The 22,502-nt window shown below is 32.1% G+C and overlaps 1 protein-coding gene across 1 annotated transcript in view; it reads left to right on the top strand.

Annotated features, from left to right (window-relative positions):
• The window catches only part of TENM2 (Teneurin-2), a 152,594-nt gene that overhangs the window by 40,286 nt on the left and 89,806 nt on the right, over positions 1-22,502 (top strand). Inside the window, exon 4 of the mRNA XM_051210976.1 lies at positions 20,344-20,780. Coding sequence (XP_051071001.1) covers positions 20,344-20,780 — 437 coding nt within the window. The remainder of the gene's footprint in view (positions 1-20,343; positions 20,781-22,502) is intronic.

Below are 22,502 nucleotides of genomic sequence, written 5' to 3'. Positions count from 1 at the left end.
AGACACATTTTGCAGTATTGTTGTATTTCCAGTTAAATTAATTAGACTCGGAAAACTTGACACCTTTTCAGTGCCTACCCCTAGGTTGTATTATTAATCTTTTATTGGATCAAAGTTGTTGTTTTCTAACTATTTGTTTTACTTCATTTTCGATGAGGAATAGAAATCCCATCAGGGTAATTCATTATAAAGATCTCCAGGGGTCAATAGCAAGATACCGGTTATATTTATTTATCTGTATTTCCTATAAAATGAACTGTCTCTATTTTATATTGGTCTGATTCTATCAAAACTGTATACTGTGGTTAGGTAAACATGGGGAAAGGTTCGTGATTTGAAAAATAAATCCTAATAATGACCCATCAATCCTCTCATTATATATTGTAAATTACCAGTATCACCTACCCAAGAAAGTAATAATGGTAGATTTATATTTATCTGTAGAAAAGGTAACTGATTTAACTATATTTAAATTTTACCTGTTAATGTTGTTTGTTTTTTTTAATTCTCAATGTGGTATACGACTAAGTCAATAAAATAAGTGAGCTTTGCTGAAACATTTTTTGTATTTCAAACTAATAAGTTATAATGTTGTACATCAGCGATAAGTAGCATAAGTTTAACTGAATTAAATACTGGTTCTTCACGAAAACAGTTATCTAATGCTAATCTAACTGAAGGAAATTTCAACTTAGTGAATAAGTTATCTTTTCTTAAATACTACTGAATACATACATTACTAAGCTTATTCTGAGTAAAGTTATCAATGTATTATTTTCTTTTTATGGTCCCAGTGTCAGAGTATAATCACTTAGCGACATAATAATGATAACTTTTACAATTAAACAAAAAGAAATAACTTAATCCGGTTATTAAAATGTGGCACAGAATTTTTAAAAAAATCAAAATCTTATTTAAATGTACTGTTGTACATTTTTTAAACCGATATCTCACTGATATATTAGTCATTAATTTCGGTGAGACTTCATATGAGAAATGACTTAACATTGAATATGAATAGCCAACAAATTTTAATCGCTCCATTTCTATATATACTTATTTATAGTTTTGTTAGATCAATCCTGATCAGTCTTTAGCATTGTTTTTATTCTAATTCTACCGATCATATTTAGCAAAATAATTGAATTGCGCATTGTATTATTAACCTTAATTTGTTCATATTTCATATGAATAATGCTAAACACTATAATTAAACATTTACTCGTTGTGTCATTTTTAATGAGGCTGTAATATCAAAATTGTTCAATGACAAACATTGATGATAATATTAATGATGGTAATAATGGCTAAACTGTTGGCAGTAATGACCGTATTATGTATTGGTATATGATTGTTAGCTATCATTGTTTTCATATATATATATATATATATATATATATATATATATATATATATATATATATATATATATAGATTAGTCCTGTCACGATAATTATCTATGTTTTATGCTGAACGTATAAACTAGGTTACCAACATTATTCTTATGACATTCCTGACAGTTACATAATCATATATTCAATCACTAATAATAACTAATCGAGAAGTCAGTGACAGTTGGTAGGTACCGAGAAATCTAGTTTTAAAAAGTGCCCTGAGGTGAATATCCTTTCCTCAGGCTGAGACTAAAGCCAGAGGTTTCTTGCGTATCTACCCATAAACACAATCAGCATATTTACATTTTTAATTATCTTAGCCATCTGCCACACTTTAAATTTAACATGGATATTCATAAAAAAATAAATACTACTAAATACAAAATCATATTAGATACGTCAGGTAATGTAGGCACAAATTATATTTCTCGTGTTGTTGTATTGCCGTAAATTCATATGCACAATTCTACATAGTATATTCCGGCAATCACTTTCAACTACCTTTGTCGTTAAGTGGAATTGGAGAGTAGTGAGACTAAGGTCAGTAATTAGCTGGTAGAAGCAAAAGTTACGGTAATAAAAATGATGGTTTATGCGACAATTGTAAGCGAAACAAATTGAAAAGATAATAGCAATTACATACATATAAATATATCTTGAAAATAATAGTTACAGAATTCATGCCAGTTTACATGTATGATTAGTTTGATATAGATAGTAGAGGACAGATATGTGATATTAGTTTTTTGAAGTGTCCTCGTTCAAAAATTGATTAGGTAGTACATTTTTCACATGTTTTGTATCAATGAAAGGCGTCATCCAGGAACTTTTTATTCTTTTTAAGTGAACATCTCATTGATGTATGGATGGTGTATTTAAAGTCATTTTCTGCACCATAACGACTAGAGAAAATAAAACAGAAGCAGAGAGCACAGAACAACAAAATCAATAACTACTACGATAGATCAGTGTGGTCTACTATAATACGTGTGCCAGGTTATTTTATGATATACTATTCGTGTTAGAATTTATTCAAATTATTTAAGGTTGTCAGGCACGGTATTAGTGTAAAGTAAAAGTATGTAGTTAGGTGTACTTAGTGGGTTCAGTAATAAAAACGATTAAACGTTCAAAGTTCCTATAATCTCACTTGAGGAATAAGATATATTTACAGGTGTTATTTATTTATTTATTTGAACACATAGATATTAGTACAAGGAGGCACAAAATACATATGCGCCACACAAATCTCATATGATTTGTGTGAGGGCTGTGATACTGCCCGGGTGCCCGAACCGAAGCAGGTGGTTTTCTGAGGGGGCCACACTTAGAGCCCTTGACCTAAATGTCTAATCCACAAGGCAGTGGAGCAACGTAAGGACATGCAGTTCCATGGTAGCCGGTGACCAACGATTGGTTCCTAGGCCGTTTGTTCCTTCAGGATACTGGAGCCCATGTGCACCATTGGTTCGGAATCATGGTTTTCCAACTTCCCTAAGTATACTCTCCTTGTCCACCGACCCGGTTAATGTGCCGGACATTCGTTTTTCGTCCTCTCAATTTCGTAAACACCACCCCCGCCACGAGAAGGCAGTGAGTAGGACTTCCCTGGCAGAGGATATATTGACATGGTCATGTGAGAGCGTTTGGAAAGGGAGAGCGGACTCTCCCCATTCTCGGCCGTACCAGGGAATTCGGGGGCATTTACAGGTGTGAGAACAGTAAAGTCATTTTCAGAGGAGACGTAAGCATCGATACAACAAACAAGGGATCACAGTGATTTTATCTTACGGATAGATTGAGGTAAATAATTCCAGAGTCTGGAATATTTACTTGTAAAGTAATTCATATAGAGATTTATAATGTATGATTTGATTCGGTATATGACATGATTTGTTATATTTGAATACTTAATAGCTAAACCATCTGTGATATAGCTGTCATTGTTTGACTATTATCTGTATGTCTGTATGATGGTCGAAGCTGTGAAGAGAATTGTATTACAGTAGATTGACGACTTATACTCAAAACTATTAAATAATTATTAAAATGATATTGAGTTATTCTTACTAGCCAGTTAACTTTCGTAAGCCGTTACTATTATGGAATTCATTTGTGGTCCCATTAAATCGTCCGACAACTATCTGTTGGGTTGTTTACCAATTTAATTATCTGGTTGTTTGATAAACTACTCCACTCAATTTATATATTGTAGCTGTTATCAACTTTATTTAAATCATATCTGGTTAGAAAGACGATGAAAATATCACTCTGATGTGATATTTTATAACCTGTTTCACCTACTTATCGTTAGTGTTTTTCCAATAGTCTGAATCATATATATATCTTCGTTGCTAAATACTATAACTTTTTGCTTTCACTCTTGTCTACTACTTTTTTTGCAAAATAGACACATTCGTAGAAAGTAACTATAATTTAATGTATTTTTTGAAGATAACTATTAACACCATTGTTGTTAATGGTATTTTCACTTGTCTAGTTCATTTTCGTTTTTTTTGCTAATAAAACATTCTTTCTGTAGTAATTAATCACTAAGCAACAAAGGTGAAAAAATATTGCCAAATAGTTTTTGAAGTATAAGAGCGAAACTTTTTTATACATGGTCAAAACGATATCAGTATATTAGAATAGATGAATTATTAAATGTAATAAATAAAATATTTCATCTTCATTATCCGTGGAAATGGCATATCAATATTCCATTATTGTTAATACATTACTATTCTTTACCATCGATTGAAGTGGTTGGGGCACGTATTATTAATCCCCGTCACCGCCTACCCAGATGTCTAATCCTGGCTACTATTAGATTAGGTTGTATTAAATCTAACAACGAGCAATTCAAGATATAAAATCAAACGGTCATTTATTGATGCTTTAAACCATATCAGTAATCGTAAAGTTGGAGACTACCCAGCAGAAGGTATTGAGTGATAGAACCTAAAGTCTTCTTTATCATTTATTCCTTTTAAACTGTATGTCTCATATTGAGGTTTCCATTCCTTTGGAATTTACTTTTAATTAGATACTTCTGATCTTGTTAATTTTCGCTCTCATTTCGATTATATGGGTTTTGGCTTTTTAGACCGACTCGAATACACCAAATAGATTTAACATTGACGACCAGTTAGTCAGTCATAACGTATAACCTCTAAGGGGTGGTTGGGTATGTGTAACAGATGTCTCAGCCACTTCAGTTGATAATGATTAACTATCGATTTACCATCTTTGCCTAGTACTCTATTCCTAACCCAGTCATTGCTTACTCCGTAATTCCAAAATATGCGAGCAAATAAACTGTCAAATACCGTTGACTGCCGTTACTCCTGAATAATCCTAGATACCGTAATACCTTATAAACTATTCTTTCGAACTATTAATTATCTTATAATCAGCGATAAATCATGAAATCTACTTGTTTATGTAATCGTCTGACAGTTATTGTGATTTTATCCTTACAGATCAATATTAATGGAAATGTAATTGAGAAGAGTTCTCGGAGCTAATTCATCTTTAAAAGTTCGTTAAGATAAATGCCTACCACTGGTACTTTTTAAAAATAAATATATGGTTATACCAAACTTCATGGTTAGAAATTTAGAGTATATCGAATTATTTATACCATTATAAAATCATTTTAAGTATCCTTCTTAATTTATTAATAAACAGGTTATCTTCACCAGTCCTAGTGACTCGGTTTTACTGAGAGAATTCTGTTATCACCAGGATCTTGGAATTGTGACACTCGTAAGTACGAAATAACATCTCAATTGTACACAAGGTCAGTCGCGGGCTTAATAACTCAATGATGATGTCTCTGGGTGCGACACGAGTCCCCATTATACGGAACGTTTCACTTTTCTCATGACTTCAAATATATCTGATTAACTAGTACCAATTAATGCAAGACATATGTTCAAACCTTGCCTATTACCTTTAATCAATGAACATATGACAGTGTCCACTGCTGTCACAAGTCTCTTAGTTTATTGACTGCATTTTGTATTGATCAAAATTTCGTTAGTTTTACAAAATTAAGATACTAAATGGCTTTTTTTTTCTAATTGTTATTTGTTTTACATGAGAAGAAAATATGATTTCCCTCTCATTTATTTAATTTTTCAACCATAATTTAAAGCAGGAAGTAATTTTTACGAATGATTTGATCTACAAAATTGTTTGTTTTATATTTAGTATGTAGTTTACATGCATTAGCAAACCTTACTTATATTCCTGTATGTTTAGAAATAGACGAGCAATGAATACATCTAATTAAAATAGTCTACATATTATAATAATATAGCGTTTATCATTTATTTCATTTGATAGAACCAACATCATCAAAGCTAATTGGTTTCAGTTGAGTTTATTTCCATCCTTGATATCATCATGGTTACTTACTTACTTGCTTACTCTTCTTACTCGTAATGGAGCATAGGCCGCCAACCAGCATTCTCCAACCCACTCTGTCCTGGGCCTTCTTTTCTAATTCCATCCAATTCTTGTTCAATTTTCCCATGTCTATCTCCATTTCCCGGCGTAATGTGTTCTTTGGTCTTCCTATTTTCCTTTGGCCTTGAGGATTCCATGTGAGGGCTTGTCTTGTGACACAGTTGGGTGATTTCCTTAATGTGTGTCCTATCCACTTCCAGCTCTTCTTCCTAATTTCTTCCGCTGGGATCTGGTTTGTTCTCTCCCATAGTACGTTGTTGCTAATAGTGTTCGGCCAACGGATCCGAAGTATTTTGCGTAAACAACTGTTAATAAACACCTGTATCTTCTGGGTGTTGGCTTTCGCCGCCTGGAGTCCCTCCGGGGGCTACTGCCGGTCCCAAGCTCGGATGAAAGAGGAGGGTTGGGCATAGGGTTAGCGACCCCATCCCGTAGAAAACTAACTCGCTAAAAAACGCTAACCAGAAAAATCATCATGGTTACGCTTTACTAAAATGTCTTAAACTGGAAAGAAAAAGTTATTCAAGAGTTGCTTTTAATTTTTAGTGAATCTTCAACTGGTATCGGATTTCAATGAACTCGACTTTTAATTTATTATATTGTCCATAGATGTTTCTCGACCAAATATCAACACAATTTTAAGTTCCATATATACTTAGATTTAGAGGTGGGATTTAACTTATTAGGAGATTTTGTGGTTTTGTTTTGTCAGTAAAAGCATCAAACTAAACCTTTTTCTAGAATGGTGTCAGACTTAGTTTTGCAGTTGATTATTACCTAATTTAAATATTTGAGTTCCCTGAACTCCTCTTTATTTCAGTATATATTTCGGTCTCTGCAAAACACCAAATTTAAGATTGCATGATATTTATAGCTATGAATATTTTGTCATTGATTTTCTGGATGCTAGAGTATGCCGTGACCAACATGTTTTTAATGGATTGTCATGCGTAACATGTATTCCATGTACAAGTCTTATGTTGACTGGCATAAGAGCAGGTTGGTAAACCTTGAAGAAAAGCTAAACTCAAACATAAGTCATTTACTATCAGTGTGAAACATGTAAGCTGGTAGCGAGCTTCTTAGTTGGAACCATCCTAAAGTAAAAATCCACTCTTGGAAATCAGTTACAGTGATACAGATCTATTCACTTTTTATCTTACTCTTATTGTCATACTATTTTCCATAATGTGATTACCCAACTGCATTCGTGTGTTTATTGAACTTCTGAGCTTTCCAATACCGCTGATGTTCTCACCTTTCTATTTTTCCTCTCTATGATTTAAATTATTAAAACCGGTATGATGCACATTTGTACCATTTTACTACATTTTTTCCCGTTACAATTTTTGAACTTAATTTAGTTACTGATATGCTGAATCCTTAAAGTTACTACAATCAAGCACGGGTTAGTACAGGTCTGAATTCATGAAAAATACAAATCGAGAAGAACTTCACTTTATATTAAGAATGGAGTCTAAATATACCGTTTGCGTCAATCACTTATCACAACCTGTCTAATACAAACATTAGTATTAGCTTCATCTCAAAAGAGATGTTGCATTGTAATTGTCATCATTTTTATATATTACTTCACTAAATATCAATCATTGATGCAAACCTTTTAAGCGTTAATTGTTTTTTTTTTTTTGTATTTCACAAATTTATGGTTAACTTAACTCCACATTGTTGGGCATTTTGTTACTTTAATCATGATTTGACACTTGATCACTCGTAACCACAAAAGCACATATATTTACTCATATTTACATGATTTATAGAGATGGAGAAAACAAAGTAAGGGAAAGTTTTGTATTACGTGCCTCCTGTCACTATAGTTTTTTCATCAAGTACTTGTAATCTTGTTCGCTAATCATCAATATATTATTATACGAATCTTTAATGTACACCTGGAAGTTGATGGTTCGAACTCTATTTTAACAGTTTCTCTCCGAACCCAATCATCGTCCGTATACTTAAAACAATTTTGTCAGAAAAAGCTATTAGAAATGATTGAATTATTCATATATAAAATATTCAGACAAAAGTGATCTAGTATGTTGTCATTCTGTCTCTCTATTTTGTTGATGACGATTAAAATTTGATTTTGCGCTGTCTGGTTTCTGTGTTCAAGTGTCAGAGATTTTCGTTCGATATTCTACATCTCTATTTTTCTTACTAATACCTGGACGTTAGAATACCGTTTTCATTGTCAACACTTCAGTACTGCGTACGGTAGATTATCATTTCTTGTACATTTCTATACTCCTCACTTTCCAACATCCCCTTGACAAGTTGTGATATCTTTATTATGAACAAGAAAAATTGTGCCAAAATATATAGAAATAGATTAAAATTTAAAGTTTTACTGTTTTTAGGTCTCTTTTACTCGTCTGATTGCTGAATTCTTTATAATCTTAAGTGATGTTGGATATGTATCTGTGTAAACTTTATTATTTGAATGTATGCCTATTTGTTGATTAGTCATTGGTAAGAAAAAAAGAAATGAATTTTGACTGTGATAACTTTTTCATGTTTTGGTTTTTCTTCACTAGAATAATAATATCGCCAATAATACGGCTGTGATGAATACAGATACTTCCGACCAGTATTTCCATTCGAACAAAAGAATATATCATTACTGTCTATATGGATACTCTTGTGCTTATACACCTATCCTAAGCGCATGCACTAATGTTGAAAGAGTACTTATGTAGCCTTCTCTAAAAATAAATTGCTTCAACTAGTATTATTATATCTATCTTGTTATTTGTATTATGGTATTTAGCAGTATGTGTAATACTACCAACCTTTTATTGTTTGATATGGTGAATGCAAACATTATGATATATTGGCATAGACAGATAGGCAGATATAGGTATTAGTGTGTGTATTTATATCGAAGAGTAATAAATGTTTTACTATTGTAAGTGATAAGCATAATGCGGTTTATTTGTTTTGACATTTAAACATATCACGTTTGTGCAACAACAAAAAGAAGATACATCTTGCATATCTTTTTTATCTCGTAAAATTTTATCTCCTGCTTATATATATATAAGGGGGTAAAATAATATTCATCATTACATTTAGGTTTACGCCTGTTGTCTCTTCGTATTTGTCAACACTTCATCTTCGCATGAAATCTGAAAATCTTTCTTAAATTTTGCATTGTCTTGTATAGTTTGTGCATACACAAAAGTCCAAGTATTATTATCTTACCTATGAAATCAATTTAAGCATTTTCTTACCGATATGACCAGAATTTTCGATTTAATTTTAAAAACCAAATTGTGATTATCGCTAATATTCCCTGTCTTATTTCATAAAAGTGGTGTGTTTGATCACCTGTTGTACGATACGTGATTCAAGTTTCAAGTTTTCTTTAAACTACCTGATTGTTCAGATTATTTATTATTAGTGCTGGAAGCATTTATTCTATCTATGTAGGTTCATAAGAATATATGTAATTCTCATTCTTTAGCGCCAACCATTAAATATATAAAGTGATTAGGAGTTATCATAAACTATTTTAGATGATCTTCGTCAAAAGTTATGCAGTTAAATACATAGTTTCATTGACTTGTAGATTAGTCTTCTTAATATTGACATACTTTCCAATTCGTGTAAAAAACTACTGGAGCCTAATTTAGAGTTGAATGACGCTTAGAGACAGTAAATATCATCAGTTAATTCTCTGTTAATTACTCAGTGACCTAAAACTTCATTGGAATCATAAACTGATCAATGTTAAACCACCATTAAAATCCTAGAACCACTGAAAAGCCATTTTTCCCTGTATGGGAGCCCTCAGTAGTGCCCGTCCACGATCTCGTGCGGACGCGTAACCTCTAGACCACTGAGCCAGCATCCAACTCAGAGCCCGCTTTGATTGAATGACGTAGGTTCACAAGGTGTTTGATTATTGAACTTATTTAGAGGTTTTTCGATTTCAAACAATTAGAAATCCTTGTTATCCCTTAAAATCCACATATAGGCCAATATTAATAATAAATACTTGTCAATTCTTTCTCCATATAAAATTTATTAACATTTTTCGTGTTTAGTTCCTAATAAATTGTTTATAAATATACACTTATTTAAGCACAAATATTAACTAATGTTATGACAATTTCGTATGAGCAAAGTAATTAAATTTGTCCAAAAATTACATTAAAATCTGAACACCATTCACAAGATATTTACATTTACAACGTTTCTAGGACGTGTCATATATTACACATAAACAACTAAATCCATTGCGTTTATATTCCCTACAAAACTGCTAAATTCACGTACAAAAGTTATTTAACTAAAATAGACATCTGTGTTTATATCTAAATTTGTATAGGTTCTAAAAGTTTCATTAGATAGTAGAAACGTCTGTGCACAAATCATGTTAACAAAAATTAATGAGAAAAAAGTTTCGACTCAAAATTCAACATCTCGTTTAAATTGATGTGCTAAAATTTAGACATAATTATCGGTCGGTTATCGAATGTATATAATTAGTAGTACCATTATCGTTGGTTTAAGTTTTGCAGTAAAAAAGTTGCATATCAAGTTTAATCATAGTTAAATTACGAAGCGTAAGACTACATCATAACTCTTAGAAATGATTTTAACCACAGTTGTGACATGCTATAATGAAGTAATAATAGTGTGGTGTGTGCTACTGATGTTGACAGATATACGTAGTATGTATCATCAATCGAAAGTGGAATGCCTGGCGGCAGAAGATTGAGAAAACCGAAAAAAGAGTGATGGGCGTGGAAACAAAGAAACAGTCAAGTCTGAGACAATTGATAGACATTTCGCAAATAAAGTATTTACTGTATATATGTCATATTCTATAATTTTGTGTTCAAATACATTTGGTTGTCCCTACCGGTGTTCTCGTTCACTACAGTAGTGGTAGTAATTTTATATACATTTAAAATGATATCCACAATAGCAAATCGGATCAAATACGGTGCAATATAAATATTACTATTTTTTGACGGAAAATTATGATGTCATGTCATATGAATGACATGGAAAATCGATCACGTTAAACACACCTTAGTTGCAGATCGTTTTTATGCATTTTCACACTTTACAGCAACATAAAATTTAAAAGAATTCGGAATGAGTTCCCCAATAACATGAATGAAGTTCGTTGTCAAAACACGGTTAGTATCAATAATAGCAACAGTGACACCTGAACCAATTATTTGGGAAATAAGTGCTCGGAAAATAAAACAATTATATGTGTAAACATGTTGGGTTTATTTACATTATTTCACTGAAGGGCCATATTGATAAGATTGGTTATGAAATCCAACTTACATAATGGAACAATTGAAAGTTATCGCGTCTAGATAAAGTCAGTTTTTTTCTTCTGTTTTAACATTCTCTTAAATTTTATGTCTCAATTAACTGATTATAAATGATGACAGCTTACTTATTATTGTTGTTATCTGCCTTGTGTTGTTTGTGATGGCACTTCTTAGTTTTCTGGTATTAACATATATTGAACTAATGCTCTTTGAATACTAGAATAAATATATTATTGGGTAAATTAATGACCGCATTATTTCTTTTTATAATGGTTGTCGTGTATATGTGAGGGCCGATATATTTCTACAATCAATCAACAGAATTTCTACTTATGTTATTTCGGTTAAAAATACTAATTAAATAGATATATAGTCTGACCAACGTCAATCTATTTATTCATTATGATATTTCACACTATTTGTAAATGAGGTTTTGTGCGAACATTTGTTGACAACTATGGTAATGTTGATGTTATATATACATTTACTTCGGGTAACATCACTAACCCTCACATTCGGGCTGTCACTTGTATCCATTTTGATCTATACTCAGTAAATGAGTTTGATTAATAAAAAGTACATTACAAATGATCACTTCTTTATTGATTCTCAGTAATATTTATGTATATTACTCTAATTTCAAAGAGTAATATGGACTTAAAACTTTGATATTGTTTTAAATAAGAATCAAGAATTTAAGCAAAAAGCTTTGTTCGTAGGTAAACCCTATGAATAGGAGAGTTTTGTGTATGAGGGCAAATAAATCACAATATAAATTTCCCAAATATAGATGTCTCGTCTCTTTGTTTTAATTACCAGCAATAAGTGTTTTACCTTATATCAATTAAACTATCCTGGATAGCTGTCTTCTAATAGGTCAAAAACGGTGCTAGGTTGGTGGTGCCAAGTCTAACCCTTTCTTAACTTAAGTTTCTTTACCACTTAAATCTTCATCTTTTCAAATCCGTTAAAATATCAATCCATTGGAATCCTTCAACATAATAGCCAAATAGAATGATGACATACGGAGTACCTTATTCTATCTGACATGTACATTAAAAATGAATGAAATAAGCTAAAACTTGTGATATCTAAATTTCAATATAATAACCATTTCTGATCATATATCAACAAATCTTTTATGTCACTACACTCGTTCTATGGATATAGAAGGGTTTGTTTGATACGAATTATATATCACTTGGAAACATTTTTCTGTCAGACTTTTCTACCTGTTTATTTTAGCCTTAAGGCATACATCACTTTCCTTTATTCATAAATAATCAAACTTGTTTTGGCATGAATGAATATTTTCACATAATTATAAATAAATAAATTCTTATCCTAAGAGTTTGGAAAAAATTATTCCTATCATAAGTGTGTTTATCATAATTGGCTGCCAACTATTAGGGGACTGTAACTGCTTAGAGTGAATTAAATATTTCTTTTGCTTTTCTTAAATATTATTCCATAAAGATTTTTCCAATAAATGTATGCAGAAAATACACAAGCGAACAGATTACAAAATAAAGAACGAAATAGAGCAGCAAACACACGCTATTTTTCTTCTGATAGATTTATGTGATATTGTATACTTTAGAGGGGAAGAAAAAAGAATTGTGAAAGATAGAAATAGAAAAAAAGCTCAATGATTTGTACGACCTGTCTACAATTAATTTATGTCTGATTATATATATATATATCCTTCGTTTTCTTTGTGGCATTTTTTACTCTGTTGTACGAAACCGTTTAATTACTCACCCTCATATTTTCGATGATCAGTTCAGATAAGATTATACACTTACACTTTTATGGCTTAATTAAATCCATAATTAAAATTGCTGAAGAAGACTATTGTTGTCATCGTACATCGTTCTAGTGTAGACAGAATATAAGCCAATAATTTGACTAGTCACATGATGGAATGGAAGATAGCATCTAAAATTCGGAAATTCACTACGAAAAGGAAATCAAAATACATAGTTGATCGCAACATACACTCTTTCTCTCTTCAAATGCATATTTACATACAACCGAACATGTTGTAACTTGACCAACACTCTATCAGTGATTAAAATAGTCGCTGTACGTCCTTCTTTGAATGGCCTCAATAATGAACGGGTTTCTCGGTGGATATTTAATTTATTTATATTTAATTATATTTTTCTATTCTTATTTAGTTTAAACAGGAATAAACTCACAACATGACCTAAATATTTATATTTTGAGATCATGACCCGATCAATGTTAGATCACCATTGAAAACCTGGTTGGTTTGTTGAAGTTAGACATTAACACCGTTAGATTCCGACTCAGCTATCTAAATGTTAAGCGTTCGCTTGCGAGATTAAAGGTCCTTGGTTCCACTCCAGTGTGTGGGATCGTGGGTGCGTACTGGTGAGGATTCTCATACTAGGACGAAACGGCCGTTCAGTGCTTCAAGGTTTTCAATGGTGGTCTAACATTGATCGGTTAATGGTCTAAATTAGGACTCAAGAATCTTTACAACCCTATAGTGATATTTACATTTTCTAAAATAATTTTGATTTATAGTGTCATAATAGTATTCTGGAAATTAATTTATTTGAATCCACAGCATTAGCGGAAATATTTTGTTGAAAACAAACCCACACACAAATCAACTTACTTCTATGGCGCATATGTATTCGGTGCCCGTGTGTACGAATGTTTATGTGTTCAAATAAATAAACTAAATTGTGTTGGACAGTGTGTTACTATTTTAAGTCATTAGTTAGAAAGTATATAGTTGCAATATTTAGGAACAGACAGTCGATGAGTCCAAGGCTAAGCGGGTATTAGCTAACAATACTACTCATTATTACAATACCACATATAATCAATCCTTTTTTAGACCCAGTAGTGAAAAAGTACCAGATAAAGAGGGAAATAGGAGACAAAACTGCATCAGATAAAATCACACTTATCGAACAATTTAGATCATAATTTTTCACGTCTAAACTAATTATCAAATCAAAATTTACCTTGTTTAGACAATCAACAAATCAGATAACAATGATAATGCTAACAATAATGATAATAACGATGATATTGGAGCATATCCAGACTACATTACAAATACACACAAAACATATGAACTACCAAATATTGCGTTTATAGACAACGGTACAACCACTTTTTCATATTTTAATATTAGTAGTAATACTAGACATTACAAATGATTAGCGAACGTCTGATTTAAGTGAATGTGTTTTAACTACTGGTAAGTTCATGCGTAAATATGTGTTCGTGTGTATTCAACAAATCATCAAATGTTATATGTTTAAGAGACATGCTCCTTACAAATAAATATATTAAGGCGTAGTCATTTCGTGGCAAATAAAAAAGGAATGACAAAGAAAGAATGGAGAGTTGAAACCAAAGTATAAGAGAGTAAAATATTGTTATAAATTTTTCTATAATAATTGATCATAGTTTAATTAACATAAATGTTATTCATAGTTTTATCAAATTTAGAGTAAGCTTGTAAATTCAATGTACCAAGTAATTATTAAATTAGTTATTTCAAATAATTTACCATTGAACTAACCAAATTATACCCGAGGAACTTAGTTCGCCTTCATAACTGAGAAACAATTAAAGAATACAAACCAATAATTGAATTATTGATTGCTTATTAACCTGTTAGAGTAAAATATGTATAGTGGTTTTTCATAACATTGAGAATTCATCGTATGTAAGTAACTTTTGGCCCCTAAATGCCCTGGTACGGCCGAGAATGGGGAGAGTCCGCTCTCCCTTTCCAAACGCTCTCACATGACCATGTCAATATATCCTCTGCCAGGGAAGTCCTACTCACTGCCTTCTCGTGGCGGGGGTGGTGTTTACGAAATTGAGAGGACGAAAAACGAATGTCCGGCACATTAACCGGGTCGGTGGACAAGGAGAGTATACTTAGGGAAGTTGGAAAACCATGATTCCGAACCAATGGTGCACATGGGCTCCAGTATCCTGAAGGAACAAACGGCCTAGGAACCAATCGTTGGTCACCGGCTACCATGGGACTGCATGTCCTTACGTTGCTCCACTGCCTTGTGGATTAGACATTTAGGTCAAGGGCTCTAAGTGTGGCCCCCTCAGAAAACCACCTGCTTCGGTTCGGGCACCCGGGCAGTATCACAGCCCTCACACAAATCATATGAGATTTGTGTGGCGCATATGTATTTTGTGCCTCCTTGTACTAATATCTATGTGTTCAAATAAATAATAAATAGATAAATGCAAGTAATTTTGGACGAAATATGGACGACATTGTCACAGTACTGATGATAATGAAAAATCGACAGATTAAGCGATGTCCTTATTGAAATGTTCAATTTACCGTTAGTCAGTAATATAAACTTTTTAAACTGAAAAACAGTATACCCAGAAGATTAATGGTTATAAATATAATAATGAGTGATAAACAGTTGTGTATAGACTACGAATCTATTTATTTCTTTCAGGTCGATATGTTTAGGTCAATAATTACAATTCATGGAAATATGAAATATCTTACTAACAAACATTGTCAATAATTAGTTATCATGCACAAAAGCCCTGATTTTCTACCAAGAAAACCCACCAAGAACTTTCGCATCCGAAAAAGGATAAGTTATAACCTACATTCCGAACTCCACTGCTTCCTACTACTATCATCGAGTTCTTATCTGTTACTGGATTACTTAATCAGTGTTCTTATTTTTACCGCTTTACTACTTAGGGCTTATGTAATGAACAAGCTCAAAAATGTTTGACACAATTTTCCATACTAAATTCCTCAAATTTCTTTGGTATGTCGCTTCTAAATATTAACGTTTCTAAGGTACCCTTAATTGCATCTATACCATAATATTTGAAGATAAACGGTATTACGTCCCATGGCGATCCCTTCATCTCATTCAAATTAAATGAGTGTACTTGGATCTCAGTGTGCTGGTGTGTTCACTTTCATCTTTACATAACATTCACTTCTTGCTTTGAGATCGAGAGAATATGCACACATTCCATTAAGACCTAAGTAGCAACAGTAATTATGGAGTTTATCAAGAATGAAATTTTTAAACCTCCAACCTACTTTTGAATCGTTCGATAGAAATATTTCAGATTTATGTAGTAAGTTACCTTACATTAAGTTTATCTAAGTAGTTTCTTGATAAATGTTGCAAACTGAAGTCTTTGTCCTTATAAACAAACAATCATAAAATTATGCGGTTTTCAAAATTTTAATTCCTCAGGTCAGTAGCGTTACCAGTTCAAACAAGAGAGAGTGGATGAATATAATGTAGAAACGGTGTTGTAGAAGTAAACACATTATGAATATCTCGAAAAACTTACTAGGTCAACCTAAGGACACAGTGAACGTATTGTATTGATATAGTTGACAAATGTCAATATAAAAGTTTGAAATCATTACATGAGTTACAATTAATTCGTTCCAATTGATGGCAAAGCATTTACGTAGAGGATATGTATAAACATTCTCTGATTGTAGTCGATGGGAATTCTATATTTCGACTTGAACAGCGATTATTACTCTCAGTTTGTCCGGTTCTCTTTGTTGTAAAACCTAGCGGAAAGTAAACAGTTTGTGAACTTTACTCATTTTATTTCCAACTAGTTATACCAATCTATTTAACCAAACCGAATATATTAATCTACGGGTCACTGTTCTAAAGTATGCCGGTAATCAAATTACAAATTCCTCATTGTCGTCTATATCTTGTATCTGAGCTTCGCCTAAAGAATAAAAGCCAATAAAATCAAAAAAGCAATTGTTTATTGTAGTTCATATTACGAGTGCATTTCATCTTATGAAAGATACGTTCAAACGGTGGGATTTGTTGCTATGTCTATTTGTGTGTGGTGTTTCAGTGACCATTGAAGTTTTAGGTTACATTCAGGTTTATGATGGTCTTTTTGGTTGCCACAACACTGAGTATAGGTGAAAACAAAACGGACTTGCCACATTATGTACCGATTAAAAAAGTAAGTCATTATTATATTATATATTTTTAACTTAGTCGGGAATATATCAAATGATAACCGCTTTTAAATCTTTCGAAGGTCTCCACGAATCTTAATAGAAAACTAAACTGTTATGTTAATAATAATAAATGAATAGAAAATTGTATTTCTGACGTTATTAATTGTTTTAAATGCTTTTGTTTATTTTTATTGATCCAAAATTTCCAAGGTGTAACCAATTGCACCTGCTTATCCAGGTTATTTGGATTCCATCACATGATTAACGCTCCAACTTTCAATCAATGTGTGTTTGTTCACCCGTACATTCAGTTGTCTCGATGTTATTTATGCATATCCAGAACTACTCTCAGAATGTCTTATCTTGCGAGTATAGTTTTATGTTTTCTACTTTGTCATCGTCTCTCCACTGCTTTAGAGCTCTAGGTCAAAGGCTCGGGGAGTGACCCTCTAAGAAAACCACTTACTTCGGTTTGTGCAGACAGGTAGTATTCCCGCCCTCACAAAAATCGAATGACGAAGTGTGGTGCATACATATTTGGTGCCTCCTTGTACCAATGTTTATGTGTTTAAACAAATAAATATAAAACCTGACTCATTAATTTTGAATTAAGTGTACCACTCACAATATTTTTAGTTTGCATTTTTATAATTTCTCACTTTTTCGTATGATGACAGTTCACTTTGTTTTTTAATAGAGATTTTGAAATTATTCAATCTTCATTTCTCCTCATCCTGTAGAAATATTCTAGGCTAACTGGCTGGCCTAAACTTAGATACTTAACTTAATCTACTAACCTCATATCCCTTTAAAAAAGTCATCAGCTCTGTATATTTAATTTCTAACATCTATACTACTAGGAAATACTAATTATAACACAACCCTATCTACACAGCTTCATGTACAACCATTTAAATATATTCGTATACTAAACCACACCAACATGATTGGATAATATTTTAGTATGTAACTGTTTTTGATCTTACGTATTTTTGATTATTTCCCTGAAAAAGTTGGTAACAGACCTCCAGATAATCTGATGTTAGTTATGTGGCTTCAGTTATTGAGATTTATACAAATATGGTTTTTTATTTCATATTCTTGATTAATGTTTAATGCTTTTAAAAATTGTATGTTAATCATTTTTCATATATATTCACTTTATGTCCAGCAAACTCTCATGTGCAAATATTCATATTTTGTCTTGAAGCTCCGTAGTTGTGAGCAAATGTACTGACTACCAGTGTCAAATTTAATTAATTATTGAAAGTCATCAAGAAAATAAGTAAGAAATATGTGCAGAATTTTTTAAATGACAGAGGAAGTAATTCTTGATTATATTCTTTATGTTCCAATATACATAATTTGTAATCTATCACTGCCACTAATATTAATACCACCCTCCACAAAACTAAATTAATAATAATCACTTCCTTAATAACTTTTCTTATTCACTTATGCTTCTAGCATAACACACTCCTATGGTGTATTGATCTAACACTTATGTTAAATTTAATGTCACTGACCATATTGATAAACATAGGTTATTTATTATTATTGTATTTTTTTAACGCCCCAGAATTTTTGAATGTATCCTAAGTCATATTGTAGTGATCAAGAACTTGGTGGAGAAGTCCGATTTGTCATTTAATGCCAAATCACAGTGCTTTCGTAAAATATGAAAATCATACATTAAATGCATTATTTGCACATCTTCCATCAGTTGTCTTTCACACGCTTCATGATTCTTTAGATTTGGTTGTTATTCCAATTCTCTTTCCCTTTCTATCCTCTTCAATTCACTCCTCTCAATCGTCTGCTAGCATTCATTCCACTTACTACATATTACTTATATCTGCCAACTTAAGTAGCATACACCACAATGTTACTGACGCCGAGGCATGTTTATGAATGTGTGTAGACTATAGCCTTACGAATTTACCTAGTGGGAATAACTTTTTAATTTGCTTGAGTGTCATTTTTGACAATGAAATAAGTTTGAGAGAAAGTTCAGAGGAATGTGACTACGAAATATTTAACATTGAAAGTGTAACTTTGGCATATAAAATATGATATAACATTCATATCGATACGATGACGGAGTTAAACAAAGAAAGGGAAAACATTTAATAGAGGTCACAAAACTCAAAAATGTCATCTCATTTGTAAAAGGTTCGTCAAATTTCTTACGTATCTCTATATCCTTTTGTAAAATCTCTTTAAATAAAGTTGACCAAAATTTAACTATACTAATCAACTCAAGTATCTCATGTACTCTGAATCTTTTGGCATAGAAATATATGAAAAGATGTCATTTCTGTATTATTACGGACTGTGACTTTCATCAGAACTACATTTATCCTTTTTTAAAATAAAATAATTTCCAGTATTGTTTGATATGATAAAATTTCAATAAACACAAAATCTTATCTATGATTATTTAATCCCCTTTATTTCCTTTTCCTTCTATCTTTCGTTTTTCTCTCAGTATTGTTTTCTTGTTGGTGTACTCTTTTTCGCTCTAATCTCCTTTGAATGTGTTAATGTGGGATGTGTCCACCTTGATCATAGTATAATTAAACCATGCCCTGCTTGAATTCAGAATACGGTCAATAAGTCATACATGGTTATTGTATATAACAATTATGTCATTGTGGCTTTTCAAAATTTCATGTCATACTTTCTATCCCGCCGGGAGACACAATGTTCTTTGACTTATAATAATTACTATCATTATTGTATAAAAGTTTTGGTATATGTTTTTTTGTTGAGTTTCCATTATGCCCATAATCACTACTTTTATTGTTATCATTACTGTGTCATAGGGACCTTGAAACTTGCTTAATCCTGCATCTACCTTCTCATTTTTGTCATCATATAATCTAGACAGGAAATCTTCAGTTGAAAGATGACTATTTAGAAATTTCATAGTGTTTTCGCTAGTTTTGGTAGTTATTTTAGATTACGACTAGTTCATATTGTTTATAATAACTGGAAATATGTTTTATTTTCCCATGGCCTTTCACATCATTCTGACAATTATAGCTCCTTAAAATATACATATTTTTTGTCCAAAACAATATTCTCCACATTTTTTATATGGTTTTCTTCTCTGTAAAAATACTTTACGATTCCTCTACTTTTGTCTTCTCAGACTTTTGACAAACAGTGTTCTGCCTGACTCATCTCTATGTCAACCCGGTTTACAATCATTTATTTCTACTAATGGATCAAATCCGAATGATGCAATTTATATAGGGAATTCACAAAATGTATCAATCATGAATGGTACGATTGGGCATGATAATAACACAGCTCCTCCACTAGTCCAAACGTTTATATCTTCCGTACAACAATCACAGCAACAACAGGGTCGTTCAAATAATCCCGGGCTAATTGACTCTACTAGAAGTATTGAACCAACTTATTCCACTACAAATGATGCTTTACGTGCCAAATCAAAGTCTCATTCAGATTCAGTGGTTGTTGTTGAAAGAAAATCTAAACGCCATTGTCCATGGTATTACTGGATTATTAGTATATTGATATTAGCCTTCCTTCTCGCACTTGTACTGGCTGTATCCTTTTCAGGTAAGAATGATATATGTAATACAGGCAGTCATTCTACTGAAACTTTTTAGTGTATGATATATATACGTGTTAATGACTGATTTTAGTGACAATCTATGTAACAACCTACATGAAAATTCTCAATCAAAAACCTACAGCTAACGCGTCTTCTACTTTCATGGACCATTTTTCACCTCTATAACGTCATCACACTACTGTAAAACATACAGGCCCTTTGGTTAAAAGACAGATATTTCATCTACTCCACAAGTAACACGAGTTAACAAAAGCCAATTAAGCTATATTATTGCGTGATGAGATTTCCCAGATAAGTGAAACGGTTAACGTACTGATCTATTTCACTCCCTATCATTAGTTTAGGTGTTGATGCAGACCAGTTCTGAAATGGCATTTAGAAGTATAGTTTAACTACTGAGTTTCAGTAAGTAATTGTGAACTGGATTTGATTTTTTGGGCAACTTTTTAATAAACCATTTCTCGTAATTATAAGACGAAACATGTCTCTCTTGTTCGTATTGTCTAAGTATTAAAATATATGAGTGATAGAAGACTATTCATCTTTCCCTATAAATTTCTGATTCTGCGGTCTTAATATGTGTTGTGAATAGTGATATTCCTTAAACTAATACCAGCTTTGTACTTCTCATTTTGAATTTCGGCATGAATTTCGACTTTGAAAAAACGGCAAAGTTAATCAACAAACTTCAGGAAATGGGATTAGATAACACGGATTTTTAAATACAACAGCGATATTCACATTCAATTAACCAAATTGCAATTTTGAAACACAGGACAGTCGTTTTTATTCTTTGTGATACACCTCTTTTTGATCCAGCTCCTTGAACTGTGTAATTTTTGATCCTCATATATCAACAGTTCAGTAATTTGATTTGCATCAATACGGGTGCACATCTGATGAAATTAATGTCAGCTTAGCAGTGCAACCACGTAATGTTTAAATAGTCTCAGTCTAAAAACCAAGTACTAGTAGTTTATGTTTGGTTATTTTTAATATCTTTGTTTATTTGCTGTCAGTACACCATATTGTCGACAATTTAAATCCAAGCACTATTTGTAGTCCTAACATCATTTTCCTAAGAAATACCTGCGATACTGAATAGTCGGTTTTATTTCTTAATTGGGTTGGTGGCGATCGAAGGTTGAACTTAAACCAAAGTCTCATCCCATTTGCCACTCACGAGCAAGATGTATCCTCAACCTTGTGGGGACCCCCCACTTATGCAATTGAGATTTCTCACATCGATTGATTAACAAATAGGCATATGCTTGTTAATTAGTAGTGATATTGCAATGGTCGGTTGAGTCAAAATTGCACTAAGAACTGGATAAACATGATATTTGTTACTACTGAGTGATCATTCGGTGTGATTATGTTATATTTGGTCACTTTATTCCAGTCGTGGATTCTACGCTTTAAATGATAACTTTGATTCAACTTAGATTAAGAAATATAAAATATTTCCCTCGAGAATTAATTCTCTTAGTCTTTTGTATTAACAATTTAGAACATAGTTGAAAATCTTTGTTAATCTATTAAAAGAGATTTTTGAATTCAACGACTCCATTGACTAAACCCCCGATAATGTAGATGACTCATTATTTTTATTTTTCACCAATCTATTCCTTTGTGCTGGTTGACCTTACTATTCCATATGTTACTATGACCTTGTGTATAATGTTAACCTGTTTGTCAGGTCAACA

This window comes from Schistosoma haematobium, chromosome ZW (assembly GCF_000699445.3).
Source record: "Schistosoma haematobium chromosome ZW, whole genome shotgun sequence".
In the NCBI taxonomy this organism is placed as follows: Eukaryota; Metazoa; Platyhelminthes; class Trematoda; order Strigeidida; family Schistosomatidae; genus Schistosoma; species Schistosoma haematobium.
This window is presented reverse-complemented; position numbering and strand designations above follow the sequence as displayed.